Source organism: Anabas testudineus, chromosome 12, assembly GCF_900324465.2.
Source record: "Anabas testudineus chromosome 12, fAnaTes1.2, whole genome shotgun sequence".
In the NCBI taxonomy this organism is placed as follows: Eukaryota; Metazoa; Chordata; class Actinopteri; order Anabantiformes; family Anabantidae; genus Anabas; species Anabas testudineus.
The window spans coordinates 4,261,904-4,280,080 of record NC_046621.1 but is presented as its reverse complement, the minus strand read 5'-3'; the positions used below and the strand labels follow the sequence as shown (position 1 = coordinate 4,280,080).

At 39.1% G+C, this 18,177-nt stretch overlaps 3 protein-coding genes across 4 annotated transcripts; 1 reads left to right on the top strand and 2 right to left on the bottom strand.

Moving 5' to 3' along the window:
• Positions 1-88: 88 nt before the first annotated feature.
• On the bottom strand, positions 89-3,060 carry nsa2 (NSA2 ribosome biogenesis homolog (S. cerevisiae)). Its single transcript, XM_026354139.1, has 6 exons — positions 2,905-3,060; positions 1,855-2,042; positions 1,583-1,733; positions 1,231-1,410; positions 903-1,095; positions 89-399 (listed from the first exon to the last, which is right to left on the bottom strand). The coding sequence occupies exons 1-6, from the start codon at positions 2,905-2,907 to the stop codon at positions 332-334; spliced, it is 783 nt and encodes a 260-aa protein (XP_026209924.1). The 5' UTR covers positions 2,908-3,060; the 3' UTR covers positions 89-331.
• Positions 3,061-3,342: 282 nt separating this feature from the next.
• gfm2 (GTP dependent ribosome recycling factor mitochondrial 2) lies at positions 3,343-10,306 on the top strand. Its single transcript, XM_026355189.1, has 20 exons — positions 3,343-3,666; positions 3,751-3,835; positions 5,371-5,416; positions 5,493-5,590; positions 5,678-5,803; positions 5,898-5,986; positions 6,103-6,191; positions 6,293-6,353; positions 6,538-6,723; positions 6,815-6,895; positions 6,982-7,130; positions 7,268-7,408; positions 7,503-7,602; positions 7,682-7,868; positions 7,956-8,032; positions 8,121-8,259; positions 8,356-8,541; positions 8,963-9,078; positions 9,179-9,361; positions 9,861-10,306. Exons 1-20 carry the CDS (start codon positions 3,625-3,627, stop codon positions 9,987-9,989), a joined length of 2,310 nt encoding a protein of 769 aa, XP_026210974.1. The 5' UTR covers positions 3,343-3,624; the 3' UTR covers positions 9,990-10,306.
• hexb (hexosaminidase B (beta polypeptide)) lies at positions 10,147-16,506 on the bottom strand. Of its 2 annotated transcripts, none has more exons than XM_026355191.1 (14): positions 16,186-16,506; positions 15,901-16,049; positions 14,705-14,770; positions 14,267-14,313; positions 14,061-14,171; positions 13,867-13,968; positions 13,612-13,744; positions 13,326-13,506; positions 13,007-13,093; positions 12,740-12,812; positions 12,207-12,381; positions 10,719-10,809; positions 10,521-10,625; positions 10,147-10,429 (listed from the first exon to the last, which is right to left on the bottom strand). In XM_026355191.1, the coding sequence occupies exons 1-14, from the start codon at positions 16,437-16,439 to the stop codon at positions 10,366-10,368; spliced, it is 1,638 nt and encodes a 545-aa protein (XP_026210976.1). In that variant the 5' UTR covers positions 16,440-16,506; the 3' UTR covers positions 10,147-10,365. The 2 variants fall into 2 exon arrangements, with proteins under 2 accessions (XP_026210976.1, XP_026210975.1); XM_026355190.1 differs by lacking the exon at positions 12,207-12,381 and adding an exon at positions 11,202-11,382.
• Positions 16,507-18,177: the final 1,671 nt, after the last annotated feature.

Sequence of the window (18,177 nt, the reverse complement as noted above, 5' to 3'; positions counted from 1 at the left end):
GCCTGACTTTGATAGGCACTGCTTTTCATTGGACTTTTTATGTGGCATATTTGACACCTAAACAAAAAAAGGACAAAGATCAAAAAGGTCTGGTGTCATATTAAGTTTATTTATATGAAATTTAACACAGTAATCACCCCATTTGGATTTCCTTTGAGCGTCCTTGTGTTTCAAAAGCGGTTGTGTTGCCAAATGCAGCATCAGGGATCTTCCTGGCAGTGCTGTGATCTGAAGCTCACTGCCTAAAGCAACTTTGATTTCAAGTTGTAATCAACACTCCTCAAGTAAAGTAAGAGTTAACCAGGCACAGTCTGTAGAAAGGTGTAGAGTCTTATACCAGCAGAACGGCATTGATGCAACCATCGTTCTCTGGGTTATTTGTCACCTGGGCATATTTACCTGCGAATTAAGACAAAACATTTTTTTTATTACAATAGGATCACAATACACTAATACATGTAATAATTTTACTGTCACATTTTGAAAGAGTTGTTTTTAAAGTTGCCTTTATTATCAGTTTGGAGAAGACACTGACTTCCGAGCTATTTCCACCCCATGAGTTCCTTAACAAACATGAATAATTTGAAATCCAGATATAAATTTTGCCCAATTCATCCACAAATACACTGCAAAAGTTGTAGCATGAACATTTTGGATGTTTAGATTCTTATCACACTATATTATCAGAGAAGCATCTGATCCTACCTAAATTACACTTTGTGTTAACTGATACATTTCCTACACTGCTTATCCTTTTAATAAAAAAAAAAGGAAAAGTGGATTAACTGTTTACACTTGTATTTTTAGATCATTCCCAAAAAGTGGGAATGAACTGATATTTGCAGTGCATGCAAATTTACTAACCAGTGTTTATGGTTTCACACACAGATTCAAGCACTCACCCCAGACAACCTTTCCTCCTTGTGTGACCAGGCCCAGCTCGCTGACATTGATCTCTATTACTGTTCCTTTTGTGATGACTCCTAGAGTGGTGTAGAGAGGTGAGGAGGGGTTTTTCTTCACTCCAAGGATGGGAAGGCAGAAGGTGGCCTTCAACTCTGGATGTGTGACATGAGCTTTCTTAAAACGCAAACCCTAAAGAAAAACAAGGAGAAATTACATTTAAGAGTGAGGCTCTTAACTTGAAAGAGAAATGCAATTCATCTTCAACATGCATGTTAAAAAACAGTGTTGCAGTGTAGTTCAAGGGTAGGGAAAGGGAAATCTTACCATGGGTCTGATGAAACGCTCGTATTTTGGAGGTTTACGTGTGAAGCCGTCGCCAACAAAACAAACTTTGGTGACCATTCTCTTCCAGGCTTTCTTTTGCCTCTTTCCAGTTTTGATGACTTTAAGCACTTCTGTCTCTCCCTGGGCACGCACCTTTGGCAGCGGCACTTCCCATTTGCCCTAAAGAAAAGGTTACAAATTTGTTTTTAAGAAGATGTTATTCACACATATATATGTCAATATTACAAAATGAACAATTTTCTAAATATGTTTTGCGTAAAAAGCAGGAAATCTTCAATATGTTACTAGTCACCACCAAAAACAGGGCTGGTAATCAGCAGTGGACACTTACTGCTTTCTCTTTCCTCTTCTGTTTGATCATGTTGGATAGAACCTTAGCCCGAGATTGGCCCTCTCTGTCCAGCAGGTACGCTGGCACTGCTCCCTCTGGGGTCTTATCATCATTCTTCTGCTTGGTCTTTCTTTGTTCATGCATTTTGATGCTGCAAAAATACAAGCCAGAGTTGTTTGACTGTTTGTTGGACACAATTGTAATGTTTTTCAAAACAAGCTTAACAAACAAGCATTATTAAAGGTAGGCAATTCTTCTCTCTTTATACTCACGTTTTCTTCATCTGAATCTTCTCTGCATGTCTCTGTTTGTGGTACAGTTTAGCCTTCAAACCGATCAGCTTCCTGGCTTTTTGGGAGCGCTCATGGGCCTCACGACTCTCCTTCTTCCTTTTCCTTTCATGGTGATCCAGGCGGTAGCCATGCCGCTTGCGGTGTAACTCAATGTGCTCGTTCTGAGGCTGCAAAAAAAAAAAAACCACATGTAATCCCCAATTCAATCAGATTCTGATGGATAATATATATAGATTTGGTCACTAAATTAAACACACTGAGGTAAATTTTGTTATCATTTGAAATGGAAAGAACAATCATACTTTGAGATAAGGGTTCTTTTACTCTTTTTTATTAAAGAAATTAAAAAAATAACAAGATATGTTTTTAGCAGGACACTTTACAACTGAAAAACTATTGTGTTAGTGTTTAAAAACTAACCTATAGTAAGGTAATATTAGTCAAGGAAAAATAATAGTGGATAGTGTTTTAAGTTTGAGAAATTAATATTACATAAATTATGTTAGCAGTTTAAACTAATTTATCAAACACTCCTCCCAGTGTCCCTAAAATGTTTTTTTTTTCTTCAGATGCTTTTATAATTTAAACTGGAACTCTCCATTAAACAGAAAACACAAATAAAATAACGTTTTGAAACAGTTCAGCTAGATTTAAACTTTACAAATTATTTAAATTTTACAAATGTATAATATGATATATACTCCGGACAAAGCACAATAAACAACCCCTCAAGTGTCAGTAAAAGACCTGCGCACCATACATTCTAAGTTAATCCACACGATATTATGATATTATGGGTGGTAAATAAGTATTACACAAAACAAAATCACAAATAACATTCACCCATTCTTTAAACAGCAGCACCTCAGAGGAGGTCAACTAGTTTTCATAGTAAGACTTTAAACACTGATCCGAGCAGTACGTCACCCTAGCACATGTGAACCAAAGCTAATGCTAGCATAATATGCTAACACGTTAAACTATCCGATAAACGTTAAATAATAGAAATAAACAGGTTTGCCTCCTTACCATTTTGTGTTTAAGGAATTAAACGTTACAGTGATTGCGTCGCAGGTGGTAACAGTTGGAAAAGACGCACGATATTTGGTGTTTTTCCTTCAGGCTGGGGTCTTGTAGATGTTGTTTTCCCCGGAGCCGAAACTTAGAGGAAATACGTCAGCCGGAAGTGGGAGTTTGTCCGTCGGGTAAATGTGAACGTCGGCTACAAAAAAATCTTACAAGTGTCAATAAGTGCTGAATAGTGTCAATAAAAAGAAGAAACTTTGAAGAGACTTTGTAATTGTAATCACATCATTGTTGATGTTGTTGATACATTGATATGTACGTATATCATAATTTCATTATAACAATATATAACAATTTCAGCTGCTACTGTTTAAGTAACCACTTTTGTTTTTATGCCCGGAACTAACGTAATTACATCCCTGTTCCCGGGGATGTATTTTGGAGGCGTGCCTCGTAGAAGCGTGACTTTTGATAGTTGCAAACATTTGTAGGACATATTAATACGTGCAATGTATTAATTCTTGGACACAGTCGGTTCTAATCTGTCGACCATTAATAATCTACCTTTCTTCCGCTTTTTCGTTGGTATATTGAAGCATTAAGAGATGAACTGATGAACTGTTCCTCCGTCTTTCATCCGATGCTCCTTCAATGACGTTATGGCTCATCTGAAGCTTTTTCTTATGCAGAGGAAGACGTTTGGCAAATAACCAGATATTTAAGATGCCTGTCACACTATCTCGGGCATTAAGCAGAATGATTTTGGTAAGATATATCTGTCTAAGTATGTGCTGCCTCCGTAATGTTAATATCATGTTGACTTTATAACGCAGCAGTTGTCATTTACAGGGGAGGTATTTATTACCTGCTGGGCTTCAGTGCTGCAGATGTAGTCGGACTTGTCATGTAAAGAGACATTACAGCCTTCTTCCAGGTACGTTGCTGTAAGAAGTAATTCTGTTGATTGGCCTGTTTTAATTACTTGATAGATGGATTAGTCAGGAAACAGAAACGTGGTGTATAAATGTTGGTTGAGTGTTTTAATTATCAAATGTGTTGGTAGATTGTTTTTCAGTATTATACAAAAAGTTATGTTTTGTTGACAAAATAACCAAAGTACCTCGGTGTCCAAATCACATGATGTTCATCCACATATGATTTTGACCTGATTTCTTTTTCATTTAAATTTACTTTTACATTTAGAAGTTATTTGGTAGATGCTTTTATCCAAAGCTACACTTCAGTGGAGCATAAAGGAAGAAAAAAGTTAAGCATTCAAAGCAAAGTGCCATGAGAATAAATGTTAAAGGATAAGGTGTCCAACATAGGCGCAAGACAAGGGAGGATTTGTGTGTGTGTGTGCGTTTGCAGAGTTTTTTAACTATTGGAAGTGAGACTGATGAGCGTGTTGAGGCAGGTCATTTGTTCCACCATCTACAGATCTCTGGGATCTGGGATGATCTGGCTGTGTGGTGTCGTGTACACCAGATTCTGTTTGTTGGCAGAATGCATGGATGATAGTGACTGTAGACCTGGATTTGGGTGGGTTTGGTCGGCATTGCAGTGGTTGAGACGAGAGATGATGAGAGAAAACGAGTGCCTGCATGAGGAGTTGGGTCACATGTTCAGAAAGGTGGGCTCTGATCTTTGATGTTGTAGAGGGCAAATCTGCATGCCTGAGATATTGAGGAGATGTTGTCAGCAAAGTTTAGTTGGTTATCAGTGATGTCCCCAGATTCTTAGCAGACTTACATCTGAATCACTGAGGATCTCATGTTGATACTGACATTGTGGATTCAAGATTAAAAAACTTTATTAATCCCAGAGGGAAGTTGTTTTGCCTCATTACAGTTGTAGTGTATAAAAGGACTTGCAAGAGAATCACAGTAAGGGCTATGTGTCATTACCGTAGCAATGATAAGAACCAGGGACATGGTATGAATGAAGAATAGGGCTGAGAACAGATCCTGGCAGAATATTTGTAATAGAGGCATTGAGAACTGGATGATCACCCCTGCCAAGGTACCTTGAAGGCTAAACCAGTTCGGTGGATCTGGTGATTTACAGTGTTCAAGAAATGGTCTACTCTTGTTATAGATGGATTTTGAGTTATTTTTGGATAAAAACATCTACCAAATGACTATGAATAAATATAAAGTTTTAAATTTGAATTTTCTTTTTAGAACTCCATCTGTGAAGTCCATCTTTTTATTAGAAGAAAATCCAAAAATTAATCATATAACATGATCGAAAGCTTGATGACTGGCTGACCTTTGAGACTGATATTCTTTTTTGCAATGATGTTAGAACAACACACACAGTTGTATGAATAGGTCATTGTCTTAAAGATTGTATTGATTGATTTATTAATCTTCCCATCAATAAGATAATGGATTTTATAATCAAAAGTAGAAACACATACATAACATTACTGATTCAGTTTAATGCAAATTTTGCTCCCTGTCTTAGATGATGTGAAATCACTGCGGGCTCTGGTGAACCCTGATATATCGAAGTAAGTGTTTTCTGTGGTCAGATCTTTAAGAGGCTCTTTAGATTCAGTTCCATATTAACATGTTTTTTACATTCAGGATCCGAAACATTGGCATTATGGCCCATATTGATGCAGGAAAGACAACAACCACGGAGAGGATGCTTTATTACTCTGGCTATACGAGAGCACTAGGAGGTGAGTAGGAAAACAACATGTTATTTATTCACCATGGATTGCCTGTTTGTTTGTGTTTATTCACTTTACTGTCACCGCTGCTTTTAGACGTAGATGACGGGGATACAGTCACAGATTTTATGGCTCAAGAGAGGGAGCGTGGCATCACCATACAGTCGGCAGCAGTCACATTTGATTGGAAAAGTCATAGGATAAACCTCATAGACACTCCAGGTAGAAACATTCTGTAAATACATTTCTTTTGAGAATAAACAGTTCTAAAGGTAATGAGATGCAGCAGACACTCAACTATCTGTTGGTGTTACAGGACATGTCGATTTCACTCTGGAGGTGGAGCGGGCACTTCGCGTTCTTGATGGGGCTGTTGCAGTGTTTGATGCCTCTGCCGGTGTTGAGGTGAGCCGACTGCTTTTAAACTGCTTTTTTGTTTATTTAAAACAGTCGATAGAGTTATATACTGGTTTGCACTGTGAACACAGTCCCTTTTCCCGTTGCCCTGAAAACACCAACAGGCACAGACTCTGACAGTGTGGCGGCAAGCAGAGAAACACCATGTTCCCTGTGTTTGTTTCCTGAATAAGATGGACAAACCTGCAGCCAAGTAAGGAACTAAATTCTCTTACCATCTTCAAGTTTTTTTGTACATTTTTCTTTTCATATCGTTCATATCGTCGTATTCATATTGTTTTTTTTTTCTGCCAGTTTGAGTTTTTCCATTGAGAGCATAAGACAGAAACTGAAAGTCAATCCAGTCCTCCTGCAGGTAGGTCAAAATAGTGTAATTGTTAGTTCTTGCTAGAGTAAGCAGGCTAAATAATATTAAAATGCAGAATAAGTCAAGATGTATTTTTATGACTGTATTATTTTTGCTGACTGTATTCAAAACAATACAGAGATAATAGATGTCATCATGTATTATTAAAAGACTTGTGAATCCTGTTCCACAGATTCCAGTTGGCAGTGGAAAAGGCTTCACAGGTGTGGTCGACTTACTAACCAACCAGAGGCTGATATGGAAGCAAAGCTCAATGGGAGATGATGGACGTGTGTTTGAAAGCAAACCTCTCGACCAGTCAGATGAGCCTGAACTCCTGCAGGAGGCCCATGAGGCCAGGACAGCTTTAATTGAACAGGTAGATTTAATATTTACTATTTTAAATAATAAAAAGAGTTTTTTTTTTTCCAAGTTGTTTATTCAGGTTGTGTTTCCGTATTTAATCACAGGTTGCTGAACTGGATGATGAGTTTGCTGAAATATTACTCACAGATTTTATTGACAATTTTGATGCAGTTCCTTCAACTAAAGTGAGTAGAGTATAATCTGAATGTGTATGTATAAAGTAGAACAGTACCTTGAGAATACAGACTAATCTGTGCTAATGTTTCCTCAGCTACAAGACGCTGTGCGGCGGGTGACTCTGGCTCGTAAAGGCGTCCCAGTACTCTGCGGGAGCTCTTTGAGGAACAAAGGTGTTCAGCCTCTTTTAGATGCCATCACTGCTTACCTGCCTGCCCCCAATGAACGGCACCACGACGTTGTGTGAGTGATTTAAAGAACAATTGAGGCTTGATTAGAATATTTGTCCAGGTATATTTAAATAAAGCCTCTAAAAGTTTATAGACCATGTTAGAAACCTCCAATACAACTTTGAGTGTAATTACTCTGTCGCCCCATAGGCGGTGGTACAAGGACGACTTATGTGCGCTGGCTTTTAAAGTTCTCCATGACAAGCAGCGTGGCCCTCTGGTATTTCTTAGGATCTATTCTGGTACCCTGAAACCACAGACAGCTGTCCACAACATCAATAGAAACAGCACGTATGTAGCTTCTTTTACAGTGACGCAGTGATCAACCTCTTACCTGTCATTAGTCTTATGTACCAAACCTTTATATGTGTTGTGTTGTTCGTAGTGAGAGGATGAGCAGGTTGCTGGTGCCATTTGCTGACCAGCACGTAGAAATCCCCTCAATGACAGCAGGAAACATTGCACTAACTGTGGGACTAAAGCAGGTACAGCATCTTACACCATAACCCTTATTTGTTGCATTGAAGAGTTCCCACCTGAAAAGTTTTTCTGTTTTCATTTAAGACAGTCACAGGGGACACCATTGTTTCATCCAAGGCTTCAGCAGCAGCCGCAGCCCGTCGAGCCCAAAATGACAGGGGAACAGAGAAGAAGGGTGGGGAAAATGCAGGTGTGGTGCTTTCTGGAGTAGAAGTCCCTGATCCTGTCTTCTTCTGCACCATAGAACCACCCACCATGGCTAAACAGGCTGGTCAGTAAAAATATAGTAGTGTACTTGCTACACATGCTCCTGCAACCTTATAGTCACTCATATTTTTCTATTTTTTGTCCCGGACAGATCTTGAAAATGCACTTAACTGCCTCCAGAGAGAAGACCCTAGTCTCAAAGTCAGGGTTGACCCTGATTCTGGACAGGTAATGCCATTATTGGATTGACAAATTTGTTTAGGTATAGCATCAGCATCAATAAGTCAAGTAAACATCTCTAACACTCCATCCTCAGACTATTTTATGTGGCATGGGAGAGCTTCATATTGAAATCATACACGATCGAATCAGAAGAGAGTATGGTATTGAGACTCACCTTGGACCACTACAGGTGGCTTACAGGGAGACTATTCTCCACAACAGCTCCACAACAGGTATGATGAACCAAAATAAGTGTGCATTAGTTGGAGTAAAATACTTATTCAAAATTGTGTTCCTGCATGGATTTCCCTTCTTGTCTTTCCATGTAGATATGCTGGACCGGACAGTTGGGGAAAGAAGACACGTTGTGGCAGTTGAGCTGTCCGTCAGCCCTGTAGATCCTTCCTCTCCAGGTGCCTCATGTGAATTAGCATTCACAGAAGAATTAGGGATGCAGCTATCAAAAGAAATGAAAGATGCAGTGGAGAATGGAGTGTACAGCTCATATCTCCAAGGTAATATAACACTTGTGTTTGTATTGTTTTACAACACACAAGTTCCAGCCTCCTATTTCACCACCTACAAAGCACTGTCTGTCTTGCTGCCTAGAGAAAACCTATAAGGCTCTTGGAACACAGGGATGATATCCCCCCCCCCCGACCTGTCCTGGCTCCCCCTTGTCATAGCACTTGTGTTATACCTTACCAATCCCTACTCTTCTTGTAGATGGAGCAAGCAATTTTGATTTTAGACTCTATCCCCTGGATAGAACAAGATATAGGTATTTATCTAAATGTGTGTTCATGCAGGACTGTGTCAGTTAAGTGTTTTTCAGCAGCATTTAAAGGAGGACTGTGAAGTCAGTAGGTGTAAACCTACTCTGACCTTTTTCACATGTTTGTTCATACTGTTTTCACTACCTTCTTTCATTTTCAGGTCCAGTGTTAGGTTACCCTTTACAAGGTGTATCTACACTGATCCAAAGTGTCAACATGGAGCCAGGAACATCGCCTGCCATGGTTTCTGCATGTGTGTCCCGCTGCATGCTGAAGGTCAGACATTGGGGCTTCCAGTTGTAACCTATGACACAACTGTAATCTATATAAAATCAACATCAGTAGATAAACAACAATTCTCTTTCTGTGGATACAGGCCCTGAAGCAAGCCGGAGGTCAGATATTGGAGCCAGTGATGTCACTAGAGGTCACAGTTGGGGAGGAACACCTTAGTTCTGTCCTGGGTGACTTAGCTCAGAGACGAGGAACCATTAGAGACATCCAGAGCCGTCACAACAACAAAGTGCTGCTAGCAACCATGCCCTTGGCTGAGATGATGGTGAGTTTATGTTTACATATAGTCATTAGGGTGAGGTATGAGGGGAAGACAGAGTAAGTGTAAGGAGGTCTTGCTTACTTGAGGTAGGCCATAGCTGGGGTTCATACCCCAGAACCCCATAGAAGACAGTGATCTGAGTAGACTTTGAATTTTTGTTGTAGGTTTTTTGTTCAATTGGGTGTGTCCTGGAGATTTTCAGTCATGCTGGTTATGGTTATTCTAAAAAGGTGCTATTCAGTGGCAACTAGACTTGCTTTAGGTTCTTGAAGACATACTGCTTCAGTAGAAAGTGGTTCTCCTGCTGTGGGGCATGACGTTGTGAAGCGGTTTTATGGAGGAAACAAAGCAAGTGCTTCACAAATGTCAATATAAATAATCAAGGCATTTGGATGAGAGATAATACGTTTTCAAGACCTTTAAAGAAGTACAGTTACCACTGACCTTTGAGATGCCTGTCACAGAACACTACTCACTAAACCTGTTTTGTTTTTAACTAAAGGGCTATTCCACCATCTTGCGAACGCTGACATCTGGCAACGCAACCTTCTCCCTTGAGCTGGACACTTACGAGGCCATGAACCCACAGGACCAGAATACCCTCATTAAAAGAATGGCTGGTCTGTCTTGATCCTTGGTTCACTGAAAACAGTGAACTGTTCAAAAAAAGAGACCAGAGCTGGACTATTGACAAGTACTGTAAAATAATTATCTTATTATATAGAATAAAAAATAAATGTGCAGCCCGTTACTTCATACCTTCTGAAACACCAGACGAACACCTAAAATCTGATTTTTTTTATTCACAATCGATACAGTTTTTAAAAAAGCAGTGCATTTGTAATTCAGGATAAATTTTACATTGTGCAATCAACAGCTTCTTGTTACAGAATACAGTATAAGAGCATTTGATTTCTTGGTTTAAAAATAGAAGAGTGGAGATGATAACATGATGTGATTCCCTTTCTTTTTTCTTCCCCCATCCCCACGTGCACGTTCAGTTGTTTTCAGACACCATTGTACTCACGGGGACAGTAGCTGACAAACAATGGCTCAGCTGGGACTCCACGCCTAACAAAGGAAAACATAGATTCATATATACATGATGATATAATGTGTGATGTGGTACTGAGACACAATCTAATATTATAAAGTAACTTACTCAACCATACGACAGCGATGCGGGGATAATCTGTTCCAGGCATCGCCGAGATCCGTCACATCCATAGCGCTCCACAGCCGCTCCGCCACAGCACTGGCCCGAGGCCTGTGAGGAACAGAAGTATAAAAAATATATGTATATAAATTGTCACGTGTTATCTATTTCAGATAAGCATTATTAAGGAACTACAAGCCATACCAGAGTCTAGGTGACAGGTTGGTGGCGTCCACATACTCTCCCCACAAACACGCTTCTCCACCAATCACAAGCTTCTTCTGTGTTTCAGTTCCTGTTTAAAATAAAAACAATATTAAAAAAAAAAAAAAAAACACGTCATTAGATCTCCAGAAACTCCACTAGACTTGAATGCGAAATTAAATGTTTAATTTTAGTCAACTGTATGGTTAAATAATACTAAGGTTTGTGTTCATTCAACAGGCTTACACACACATTTGCACAGGAGTGACAAACAACCCGATGACATTTCAGATCTGTGTCAAGAGTCCAAGAACACAGCTCATAAAGTCTGAGTCAGGTCAACAACAGAACAATAAAACAATAATATTACTAGGCCAAACTTCCAACACCCTTTTGTAAAACGGAAAGCTGTACAAACAGCAAATGACCTGTGAAAAAGGGCAGGGGAACAATCTCACTGAATACAATCATGGAGGCACAAACCATTGAATTCTTGCGGATCAGCCTTGTAAAACTCCTGCCAGTCCTGGCCATAGGAGATACGGTTCAGGTACCAGGGAGTGGACAGCAGGGTCTGGTACCCTGACGATGTAACATTTGCCATCTCCTTCTGGTACTGCTGCTGGTTTCCTTTCCAAACGTGGATAAGTGTGTCTGGTGTCAGCTACACAGCACACATACATACAAGGTCAGTACGAGTGGAAAAGGTTAAAATGGGGTTTGGAACAAACGAAAAATGATAGAGCCTTTTGTTGTTTCCATGGTTGATGATGGTTATGGTCCTTATTTATTTGCCAAACATGAAGTGGCATAATCTGCATGGCAACATTTTTAGTGTCTGGGAATCAAAAAGGTTCATCCAGTTTTCATCTTCGTCAGTGGAGTACCAAGCCTGAATTGTTTTGGCCTGTCTGGTGGATCTGAACCCAACGCATCCAGGACAAGAACAGTATCATGCAGTACTGAGCTGCATTTGATTTAGATTAGTTCATCGTTTCAAATCCACCAGAACTGGTCATCCATAGTGTCAAACTACATAAATCCATGAAAAAACAACCTCTAAAACCACCAACCACACTGCCCCATGTTACACTTAGTCAACACTTTTATCCAAAGCAACTTACACTGAGGTACAAGGCAAGCAAAATATCTAAGCCAAGGAGAAAAAGCAAAGTGATAGAGGAAGACTTGTTTCCATTTCACGAGGTGCAAAATTTAAGTGCATATGAGGCAGCTGAGCGTGCAGACATTGGTAGGTCGTTCCACCATTGTGGAACCACTAAGCTGAGGAGCCTAGCCGGGGATTTTTTTGAGGTGAGATGTTCCTCTAATGTCATTTTCTGACCTTTTCCTTGTCACAGTTGTGCACTTTTCAAGTGTAAGCCTGTTGAACAAGATTCTGATTTGTTGTCTCAGACCCTAAATTTAGTTTTCCCTCAACCACACTAACTGATTTCACATGACACACGTTTATTTATGAAAACTGACCGTTGAAACCGAGTGGTTCAACCTGGTAGTACCTCCTCCAATCCTGTCCGTAGCTAACATAATCTAGGTACCATGGGGCGGAGAGGATGGTGGTGTATCCTGCTGCCGTCACGTTGTGCATCTCCTCATTAGACTTGCCGCCGATCCACACATGCACTACTGTGTCTGGGTGTAGCTGGAATTGTTACAAGCCAAGCTGCTGTGCTTAGGTTAGCTACTAAATGAGTTATTAATCATGGTTAAAGGAACAGTTCAACATTTTGGGAAATATTTTCCTATCATTATGAAGAGGGGTGCTCTCCAGTACATCTAAAGGTCTCTAACGAAGAACAGGGTCTGTGTTCTCTGTAACAGGTCAGCTCTTTGTACTGAGCTGCTCAATCTTTTGCTCATTCAGCAAGTCATTTATTTCCCAAAACGTCAAACTATTACTTTTGTAAAACGGTGAAAAACTAAAATGCATAACACCAAAAAAAGTTTTGATAAACTACGCATTGACATTTTATCTAGTATAGAAATCACTCTTTACTTACCTTAACACCATTGTCGAAGACCTCCTGCCAGATCATGTAGCCCTTGTTTGTAGTGGTGACAATATCCAAAAGACTATCACACAAACATGTTTTTGAAAAGCGTTAATTCACACACACACACACACATTTTGCTAATTGTTGTTACTTTACAAATTATTTACAAAACATAAGACATTAAAAGTGAAGTGCTACAACAAGAAATGTTTTCGTTTTTAAGACATGGAAAACATGGAATATCTTGGAGACTGTGAGATTAGAGAAACACACTTTTGGATATAGAAGGATTCCAATTTACTGAAGTCTTGTCCGAAGCCGTGGTCAGTCATGAATTTCTGAATGTCTGGGTTGGACTTCCTGCAAGACAGAGCAAGAACAGCCAATAATAACTGCAAGGTTGCAACTAACACTGGTTTTTAATGGATTAATCTAATCCTGGCAAGGTGGAGTCGTAATTAAAGTGGACAATCTACAACTGTTTGCAAATGGTAAATGCACTAGATAGAAGGGTTGCTGATCAAAAACTTCCAGCTAATATCTACTACTTCCTGTTAAGATAAGACATATGGACATTGTGTACATGTCTCACCAGCAACTGAAGTTCACCTCATCACCTCCCAGATGTATGTAAGCGTCAGGGAACACAGTGCTGATCTCCTTGAAAAACTGCTTCATGAAATCATAGGTGGAGTTCAGGATGGGGTTCACTGGTCCGAAGGTGCCAGAGGGCTTGGAGCCGGAGTAACAGGGTGTGAGCAGATCTGTTTGACCTAACAGAGAGAGAGAGAGAGGGTAGAGGGACATTTTAGTGCTTTCACAAGGAAAACTCATTGTATTGAGAATAAAACATAATAAAGGGAACTGTTCACACTCACCTTTGCCCCAAGACTGTGTGTGTCCTGGAGTGTCGAACTCTGGGATGACACGAATTCCTCTCACACGGGCAAATTCAATTACTTTCTTCACATCAGCAGGTGTGTACACATGTGTGTATGGGTGGTAAGCTCCCTGTGAACCGTTTAATGAAAAAAACACTTCTGGTGAATTATAGATTGACAAATATAATGTCTTAATATAAAAACTCTACTTGTCTTTGCCAAGGTTTAACACCAGTAACCCGTCTCACTGACCTTCTGACTCAGCTGTGGGAACGTTTTGCTCATGAAAGGAAAAGAAGGATCGTCGACGATGTGCCAGTGAAAGACATTAAATTTGTTCATGGCCATCGTTTCCTGGGTGAATAAACAAATGAACATTTATATTTAAATAGTAAATAGGATATAACAATAAAAAACTGAGATAAGAATATGTCTTAGTGACATACCAAATTATCCAAGATGACTTGAACGGGCAGGAAATGCCGAGAGCTGTCCAGTAAGATGCCTCTATGTGCAAATCTGGGGAAGTCATTGATTTCTGATGAATTGACGTTTTTCTATAAAAACACAGGAGATAAAATGATGCGAGTTAAAATAAGCTTGGACATAACTCACAACAAAATAAAAGTTAGAAACAGTTGTGTTGACTTACAACTCCATATTCATCTTCATAGACCAACTGGCTGAAGGTTTCCAGACCTAGAAACAGTGGAAACAAAATAAACACAATATAATAAATCAAATCAAGTAATTGGATGTTCTTATAAAACCATAAAATGAAAATATGGTTATTTGATTACCTAGATATGTGAGCCAGATTGTGATTTTATATTGCGGAGAGCTGACAGCCACGTTTGCAATGCAAAGTGCAATGTCACATTGGACTAAGCATTTTATTGGCAGCTTTTAAATACATGCTACACATGCAAATAGATGCAGAGATTACTTTACATCCTTTTTTCTTCCTGTGATTCTAATTATCATTTCAGAGCATCTCAAGTGATTATGACTTATCTTATCTTAGCTAAGCTAAGATAAGACATTTCTTCATGGTTCATGTTTTGAGAATTAACATGCAAACAAATCCTACCATGCAGGACTCCCCAGACCTTGGGTGCTTTCAGGACAGCATATGGCAGCTGCACTGACAGTTCATCTGTGGACACAAACAGTTGTGCATTTCATGAGCGTGTTCAGTGTTGTCAGAGTTTGACAGATGGTCATTGTGGTCCGTAGTGTGGGGTCTTAACAGGGGGCTTTACACATTTAGTCTAGATCATCACTAAATCCACTAGCAAGTCATGAGGTCAGCCGCTTTTCTGGCAGTGAATATTAGTATGAAGTAATAAAACAGACGTATCTAAACCTGAAATAGCAGCAGATGAATATCAAAATTAATCAGCAGAGGCCTGCAGATTACTCTGTGTAATGTTTATTTTCATTTTTTGATATGATTGCCATATGACATTTCATAATTTAATAGTCATTTGATTTTTCACAATATCAAATGACTAGATTGTGAAATATCAAGTGAGGAACAAAGCATGCAAAAAAAAAAAAAAAAAAAACCTGAGTCAGGGAGAGTTTGCTGCATAGGAATTTGCAGAAGAGTTCCCCGTTCCACAGACTGTGGAAAGGAATTTAAATAATTTGTGTACCTATTTTAAAAGTGGCCTGTACATTAAAAGGAAAATGCATTCTATGAATACCAACTTAAGATGTAGTGTTTTCTGTTGCTTTGCACTTTAATGCAATGTATTGAGTAATAAAAGAAAGCGTTGAGTAATAAAAAAATATATATATTAAAAGTGTGTTTTGAAAAAAATGCTGTAGAGTAACTTGAACTATAACATAAAGTATAATTTCACTCGGATCGGTCGTGAGATATGAACAACCTTGAATCTAATGACTGTGTTTAAGTGCATGTATTGTAAAGTGGGGGCGGTTGCAACAGAGAACAGTGGAAAAGTGTCTAATTCCTCCAAACAGAAGTGTGCAACAGCTGTTAAACTCATTCTGCACAAGACAACTTGGAGAGACTGGACATAAATATGAAATTTCCTATTTCTATCCATCTATTCTCCTAATATGAGTAGTCATAGTCTGAGTTTATTATTATTATTATTATTATTATCTATATATTTAACATTATGGCTACTATACTGCTCTTCAACCATCCTTAACCATACCCTGCTTAGTTAGGGCACTCAACTTCCCAGAAGCACCAGACTAAAGACAATGGGTATGATGATAAATCTGTTATCACAAAGAAGGAAAGAGACTCACATGACTCGTCAGATGCTAAACTGGGATATCCGTCACATTCAGTGTCAGGTGATGTGATCCACACCTGCAGCTCCGTCAGCTCAGATGGACCTGTCCTCCCGCTTTTCGGCCCGTGTTTTCGAGTTAAACCAAATATGTAGTCGAAATATCTGTCGAGAAAGAGCGACAAATGGTCCTTGAACGCACCACGAGGGTATTGTTTTGTCCAAACAGAGAAAAGAGAAAGTGAATCTAACACCAAGCTAAAAAACATCCAAACAAATCAAATGACCTAAAGTTTGTCACCTTCTGTAGGCATCCTGCAGGAGGCTGCAGCTCGGGTCAGCGTAGGACAGTTTGCCGTCAACTATTCTGAAGTTGGACGAGGATAATTTGTAGGAAACATCAGAAATCTGCACTTTCTGCGGCAGAGGCCACAGAGAGCCGTATTTTGAAGGCTCGGCGACGGGTTCGGGTTCTTCGCCGACGTAACCCCTCTGCAAACTCTCACAAAGGCCCAGGGCCAGAAGGAGCACTGCAAAATTCAGAGCAGTTCTCATTTTGAGGGAAGAAAGTGAAGAAGTCTGAAGACCCGGTGCTCAGTCAGCAGCATTATGAGCAGGAAGCGGGGGGCGGGGCTTCGCATGCGGAAGTACCCAGATTTAAAGGGGCCGCGTCCCACATAAAACATAAGAGAGTATTAAAAAGTAAAGTTAGTTCAGTAAAATTAATTTAACTCCTCAACAATCAACAGTATCTTTCTTTAAAACATGCTATTTAGCCATTTAGTTCATGCACTACTTATGCAATGTTTATTGCTGCCGCCTGACAAGTATTGAATGAAGCAAAAACTTAAATAAAAGTTATTTAGCAGTTATTTAAATGCAACAGGAGATTCTAAATACAACACATAATCATAAAGGTTTAAATAAGTGTTTGATGCGAAATAGGTTGATAAAGACATTTCTTTTTATCAGCTTTACTGCTGTGTTAAAATGTCTCTCGTCAGATCTTCAGTAGCACAACCTGAGGCGAGTTATCATATAAAAACTGATTCAGTTCTGTTAACTACACATTAGTCACCATATAGTTACTGTTGTGTATGAGCTATGAATTCAGCTCTTAGAGGAGATGCTTATGTGTTCGTCTCATTCTGATGGCATGTTGTTTGTCACCTTAGGCCAAAAGGGTTTATTAACAGCAACAAAGACCAGGTAAAAAAAATGCTACTGCTCCAGCAGCATGACTCAGTGATTCAAAAAGTACAGCTCCACTCAACCTGTTTCTCAAAGGGACGTTTGTTACATGACGAGTCTGATGTAAAACGCTGCTGGGAAAGGTCATTAAATATGTATGTGTGTGGTAATTTCCATGTCAAAATGCCAAACATTCCCTATTTCAGCTCGTAAAATGTGAAGATGTCACATTCCTTAGCAATGAATTAGGAAAATGTTCTTTATTTTCAGCCCTGGCTTTAATATAACAAACATTACATACACACACTGTTTCTCAACCTGTTGCATATTGTTGCAACCAGCCTGATATTGATAATCTAATCATTTATGTCCATCATCTTTCAAATCCAAACCACAGTGAGAAGTTAGAAACAACGTGATGTAAGAGATGTTTGCAAACCTCACTTCTTGAAAATGTCACATTGAACAAGCCAAACAATTTTCATCTTGTGACTTCCAGCATCTGTCTTCTCTCATGACTGATTCATCACGAGGTGGAAGTAGATATCTGCACTTTTTTAATTTGTGCAGCTTGTTATAGCTTTAACTTTTCCTTTCTTCAAGAATGAGGTTGCTTACCCTGTATTTACTTTTATTTCACTGCTTCTGGATCGGATCATAACCTTTTCCTCATTCTCTACTTTTTCCATGAGATAGAATAAACCGAAACAGGATGAATACAGTTTATGTTTCCCATAAATAAAAACAACACAGTTGACAAATGTTGAGAGTTTAATAAGTAATTTGTGAGTTTAAAATATTTTTATTCTAAGGCAGGTGTAACTGTGTTATTTCATGTAGTGATTGAAGTTACTGAAAGGATCAATAAACAGTTTTAGACCCAGCAACTTTTTGTCCACCAGGTGTCTCTCATGTCACATATGAAGCTCTTACTGCCTTAAAGATTTTTTCTTCACAGTTACAAAGGCACTTTTGTCATTCATGAATTAGCTATGCATATATTAAAATGAATAAATTACACAACATGTTATAGAACCAAAGTCTGTAAAACTCCCTCAGTTCCCCCTTTTCAAACTTTTGCACATATTCTGTCCACTAGATG